Source organism: Egretta garzetta, unplaced genomic scaffold, assembly GCF_000687185.1.
Source record: "Egretta garzetta isolate BGI_Z169 unplaced genomic scaffold, ASM68718v1 scaffold39, whole genome shotgun sequence".
NCBI lineage: Eukaryota > Metazoa > Chordata > Aves > Pelecaniformes > Ardeidae > Egretta > Egretta garzetta.
The window spans coordinates 4731695-4738013 of NW_009260945.1; the positions used below are offsets into that span (position 1 = coordinate 4731695).

General features: G+C 41.9%; 1 protein-coding gene across 1 annotated transcript in view; it reads left to right on the forward strand.

Moving 5' to 3' along the window:
- Positions 1–4602: 4602 nt before the first annotated feature.
- The window catches only part of EMC8 (ER membrane protein complex subunit 8), a gene marked incomplete at its 5' end in the record, with an annotated part of 3048 nt that continues 1331 nt past the window's right edge, over positions 4603–6319 (forward strand). Inside the window, 2 exons of the mRNA XM_035902604.1 lie at positions 4603–4697; positions 6130–6199. Of these exons, the coding sequence (XP_035758497.1) occupies positions 4603–4697; positions 6130–6199 (165 nt within the window). The remainder of the gene's footprint in view (positions 4698–6129; positions 6200–6319) is intronic.

Genomic DNA, 6319 nt, shown 5'->3' on the forward strand with positions numbered 1-6319 from the left:
AGGCCCGGGCTGGGCTCGGGGCCGCGGCCGAGGCGAGGACGGGCTGGTGCTGAGGGCACCGGGGCGCTGGGGTGTTCCTAGGGTGGAAAAAAACCCCTTGAAGCCCATCGGCCATACGGCTTTCTGCTGGGGAAGCAGCAGAAAACTCTTGAGCCTTGTAGTTTTGTCTAATTTCCAGTGCAGTGAAACTGCTATTTATATTGGTGTCGTTATCCCCGAATAACTCCCAGAGGGAATGCCCTTCTTCTACAGCTGAAAGAGCTTTTCCCAGCTTACCTTTAAGGCATTTCAAAGCAGTATCAGCTAATTGGTGAAGGGCGGGCTTGCCTCCGAGTGTATAAATGTGTATAAGTGTGTGTTTCTTTTATTTTGGTGTACTTTCCCCGTTTATGGAAGCCATTAGCCTAAATAGGGGGAAAAAAAAAAAAACAAACCACTGCAGGTATTCATATTCTTCATACTGCAGGTCTGGCTTGGGCTTGAAATCTCTCTTGGTGTATTGCAAGCTCTCTGTTGGTTAATGCACCCTGGGATAGGTGGGGGTGGCACACTCCCCGATACCTCGCCCGCTGCTGAGGAGCGGTATTGGGGAATAATCCATTTCCCCCCTGCCCTGTCGCCACATAGGCAGGATGAGAAGGGTGTCGGGACAGTAGGGCCTGCGTTTTCCAGTCTCGACCCCCCCTGGTGATGAAAACCAGGAGTTGTCCTGCATTGGGCCATGGCTCCATTCTGCCTGGCAGCTGGGGAGAGTCCCTTTGTCAAAACCAGAAGACAGAGGGAGCGAAATGTGCTTGGGTCTTATTGTATCAGGGAGTCGGGTGGCAAATCTGGAGGCAAAGAAGTGCTTTGGCACCTTCACGATAGTGGCCAGTGAAGTGAGATCTGGGTGCAATTTGGGCTCCAGACTTTTCTGTCCATTTGTAGACTTGTCATCATTAATGGGAGAAAGTCCATCCCTTTTTAATTCCTGTAAAAAACAAACAAAAGAACCAAATAAACTAAAAAAAAACCTTGTTTCTGATTCTTGTAGGCTTCTTGCCCTAAATTTTTCCCTCAGTTTAATAGATTGCTTCATCAAAAAATAATTCATTGTAAATAAATTCCAGTTTTCTTCAGTTGAGATGATGCCATGGGAACCTTGAGATCTTTCTGAAGTCTGGGCGTGATTAAATGCAGCCAGAGGCACAGGAACGGGGACTGAGCCTGAGCCCTGGCCTTTTGGGTTTGCCATATCGCTGTGAAACACGCAAAATTTGTCAGTCTTAAATATATTTTACACCCGTATAACAGTGTAGGAGTAATACAGAAGCATATGCTGCTACTGTAATCATTTTCTGCTTATGGTTTTCCTCGTGTTGCTGCTTGGGAAAAATGTAATAATATAATTGCTTTGATGTAGGCAGGGCTGGACTTTACCTTTTTGAACAGCAGTAATTTGTTTTTCTTCTGGGAATGAGTAAGTGGAAGTTGCCAATGAAGTATAGAATAACATGTATAATACATTTAAAGGGTCTGCCTTCAAGTCAGGATTAGATGCCTTCCTACAGGGTCAGTGGCAGTGAATTTTCATGAACTTCAGGCCTTCAGTATAAGTTTTCTGGTGTAGATCTTGCTTCAGGATCAGGTTATTATGAAATAAATCCTGTTTCTTGCAACATCTGAAATATCTTACCGCATCTACAGTAAGCAAATCATTATGGAACCAAAGAAATGGCACGGACTTACGTATTTGCTCTTGGGTTTTGTTACAAAAAGTTAAAGATCGGAAACCCCTGGCATTTCCCACATTAATTAGGACTTGCTAGGAGGTATTGTGGTTTGCAGTCACATTTGAGGACTCCTGTGATACTTGGCAGCTTTAAAACACAGCATTTGACAAGAGCCCGAGGCCTTTTGCTCTCGTTTTTTTGTTTTGTTTTGTTTAAACAAAGGCAAAGGTGTCAATAAACACTGGCACGGCAGCTATGAAAATTGAATTTTATTGTTGTAATGTTTGAATGGAGGGCTCTCGCCTCTTCCACACAATATAACGCGTGGTTGAAACCCGCTGTTTTTAGCAAACCGCCTCTGTTTCTAAAGGATTGTGAAGTTTTGGTGGGATCTGTTTCTCTTCCGGTTCAGTTACTGCTGATTCTTGGTCGAGCCCGTGGCCTGGTCACACGAGTGAGGGTTTTCTAGAACCAGCCCAAGCTTTACCTCCTCTTCTCTGACCCAAGATATCCCAGAACAAATGGGAGCAATCGTCTCCAGGTTTAATCTGAAAATAGAGGGTACGCTTTCAAACGGACTTCTCCATGTGGTAACTTCTAAAAATTGCGATCGGGGCTTTTAGCAGCAGATACATTTATTATTTAATCAATAAAATTAGCTTTTATTAAACACGCAGCAGTGCCTGAAGGTTTGCAGCTCTGGAGGAGCGAGCAGGCGCGGTCGCATTTAATTTGCGCTGCGGCTCGTCAGTTTGAAATCCCTTTCAAAACCGGAGTCCTTAAAGAAAAAGTGAATTAAGTTTCACCTGGGTTGTTTTGGTTTTTCTTTTTTTTTTTTTTTTTTTTTTTTGTGCCTTTGAATTTCTCAGCTAATTGATGTGGTTTTGCAACCGCATCTTCTCAGAAAAACAAGCAGCGCTTCCCCCTCCTGGAGTGGCGGTCTGCTGGCAGCAGGTTACAGCCCTTCTCCTCCCAGGGCTCTTCCAACCCCCCCTGCCACCCACCTTTGGTGGCTGCAGCTCCTGGAAGCAGCTCCAAAGCCAGACACAATTTGTCCTCCGTTGGCTTGTCCTCATCAGGGCTGGACCTGACTAAAAATATCTGGGTTTAATTGATGCTGCGGTGACCTGCAGTGACAGTGCCGCAGTTAGAGAGCATTTGGAAATTCCAGGTGGAAACAGCTTTAATTCCAAAAAGATTTTTGGGTTTTTTCTTTTTTTTTTTTTTTTTATGGAAGCAGTTTTTAATTACCACTTGGGGAACTGAGAACTTAAAAATCATGCTCTCTTTTTTTTCTTTAGACCATTTTCAGTACACAACAAAAATTAGAACTCAGGTTTTTAATTTTTAAATTGATGAACTTTTTTTTTTTTAATTATGATTAGTTTTAGTGTCTGGGCTTCTGGCTTTAATGCCAAGCTTTCAAGCCACTAACAATTAAACCCTAGTCCTGAGCCCTCAAAATGGGTTTGTAATTGAAACAGCAGTTGGCCCTCAGCTATAGCAGGGCTGCACGGCTTTTTTTTTTTTTAATCACATAAATCCATGTCATCCCTTGTAGAGGAGGGATTATTCACATGGCTTTGTTTGTTTATGCAGTCTAATACTATAATTATTGCTAAAAATGAAATTGATTTGACTTACAGGATGCGACAGGTCAGCATCAGATACATTTTTGGACTCCATTTTAATGCAGTTGTTGAGGGTTTTTTTGATGCGTGCTCTCTAGGGACTGCAAAGGAAAATTCTAGCTGCTTTCTCCTCTTCTGTCTTTCAGGGCTCTGTATTATGCTGACTTGATATCCTCAGTTATAAGGAGAAACATCACATATATGTCTTTTCAAAGCAAGACAGAATCAGCAGGAGGCATTCAGATCTGGCGTAAAGCAGAACAGCAGCCTGCACATGCTGAAACTGCACTGACAAAGAAAAAAAAAACAAAACCAACCAAAACTACATAAACTTTTGTACTCGTGTAACTCAAAAGTTGTGCAAATTGTATGCAAATTAATGCATATGTTTGAGTACTTACATACAGCTGTTCAGTAAGAAGGAGCTCCCTGGTCTGACCGTGTCTGTAACAGAGATGAGAGATTTTATGCCAATAGTTCTTTTATCGAGCCCTTATCTTGTGGTGGAGCAGGAGAGTATTTTTAGAAAAGCGTTCAGTTTTGATGGAAAGATTTTGAAGAGTGGAGGAACCACCCACATTGTTTGATAAGTTGCTCCGGTGGTTAGTTAACCTTGCAGGTGAACTCTCAAAGAAAACCAATTTTATCGCAAAAGCCGTTTTGTGACAGAGTGGGTTGAAAAAATGGTAAACGGGACAACCTTCTTCTGCCTCGTGCCTACCTTTCACATCAAACTCTGTTTGCTAACCAAGGTTGAAAATGCTTCTGCTTCAGCCTAGAAATGTTACATTAGAAACAAAATCAACGAGCTCCTTTTGAACTGGTGGCGCAGTCACACATCCCGATGGTGAACGTTTCCTAACGTCTCCGTCAGATGAAGGCTAACAGAAAATAGCCGCACGTGGCGATAGGTGAGACCTAGGTGCCTCTCCCAGGCAGCGCTGCTGAAGCTCCTCGCAAGTCCTATCGTTCAAATTTAGGCCGGGCTTTGACTGAGAGAGCCAAATGGAGCAAAAGAGCAAGAAGTGAATGTTTTCCATCGTTCTCCAAATGTTCGATTTGGTTTCCCTGTTCTAGTTAAATTAGCCAAACTCTGTGTGTGAATGCACACATAAATGTATATAAATATGTGTATATTTAAAGAAGGAATTGGCAAAGATACTGTAATACTTCAATTGCCGTTTTATTTGCAGGACAGGCAAGAGATTTCCTTACTTCTGTAGGGTTTTTTTTTTTTTTTTCTTCCCTGGGCTTAATTGTTCCAATTACTTTTTCAGATTGACTCTTGGTGTAAAGAGAATAGCTACGTGATAGCTGGATATTACCAGGCAAATGAACGCGTGAAAGATGCCAGGTGTGTTGGTGCAATATTTCCTTCTGTTTGCTCTTTTATGTTGTACTTTGTACTCTGCCAACAAAAATCATCGACACAAATCGTGCGTGTTGATTAACTTTGACAACTGTCATCTGGTTTCACATTGTCTTCGTGGTGCTGGTGGGTATGGCCTTTGTTCAGGTGCAGAAACCCCAGTCTTTCCAGAAGCACTCCTCTTTAGTGGATACTATAAAAGGCCACTATTTGAACGACTGCCAACCAGTTTAATTACAGTTGTCAGGGAAATAGCCAAAATTTGCAGGCGCGTTTGCTTGTGCATTACATATCTTGTAAACTGAAATGACTCTCAGTATCTTTTGGAAAGTCTTTCAGGAGTGACCTCTTACTAAATGACTTAATCGTCTCTGAGTTTCATTGAAGCATTTTCTTAGGTGGTAAAGGGACACTCTTGAAATGGAAGACAATGTCAGTCAAGCAGAGATACCTTTTTTCACTTATTTTCCCCAGGGTTAGTCATTTTATTATTTTTTTTTTTTTACTACTAGCTAACTCAAACTACTCAATTAGTGATAAGGGGGCCTTCCTGTGGAACCACAGTATAGTTTTAGATCTGTGTATCAAATATTTTCCCCATATCTATTAGACAAATCCGGTGTCAGGACTAATGAGACTACGTCATACTTGCATTTAAAAGAAATATGAACAGCTTGTTTAAAGTATTATGCTACGTCCCAGTTATTTTGTTAATATGTATCCTTCGGTCTCAAGTATTGTTTTTTAAGTAATACTTGTGACTGCTAAGGTGTCTAACAGGGATAAAGGCATTATTTGTCCTTTCCTTACAAGGGAAATAAATCTGCTGGAGACCTTGGTAAGCAAAAGATACAGTTTGTCTGTTCTGCTTGAGGTTTGAAAGAATATCACAGGCTTGGTTTGGTGTTTTTTTTTTTTTAAACTCTGATTTCATTTCTGAGGATAACTGGCACCATGTAGAGATTGTCGTCTTTGAAACAGGGTAAAGGTTCTCCTTTAAAAGTTTATCTGATTTTGGTAGAGAAGGTGGGCAGTGAGTGGGTTCAAATGCAGACTGGGGAGCAAACTCAGTTTCTTTTTTAAATGCCTGCCAGGGCAAAGGTGGCTGCGGTCTTTGCTCTGGTGGAAGGAGGTAGGAGGCTGCAAAATGTTGATCCCACATAAAGTCTGCAGTGAGCATTTTGCCGTTCAAAAACCCATTGCCTAAGCGTAGCTGAGATCCAGATCCTCTGCTGAAGAGAGGAGCTGGGGTTTTCTTGGCCGTCTGACTTCAATCAAGTGTAGCATCAGCTTGATATCTTGTTCCTGTTTGTAAGCACGCGGTATAATTTTCACATCTCTTTAAGCATATTTCCTGCTGGTTTCAGCTGAAATGTCATGGTTCAAATAACACAGTTACTTTTACCTTCTGCTGCAGTCCAAACCAGGTTGCGGAAAAGGTGGCCTCCAGAATTGCAGAGGGCTTTAACGATACAGCGCTCATAATGGTAAATTACTTTGGTTTTCCCCCCTTCTTTCTATATTAACGTTATGACTGTGGTCTTGCACTAGCCATTTAAACGCCAGTCTCTGGATCCTTTGATAGCAAAGAAAATAATTTTCTCTTT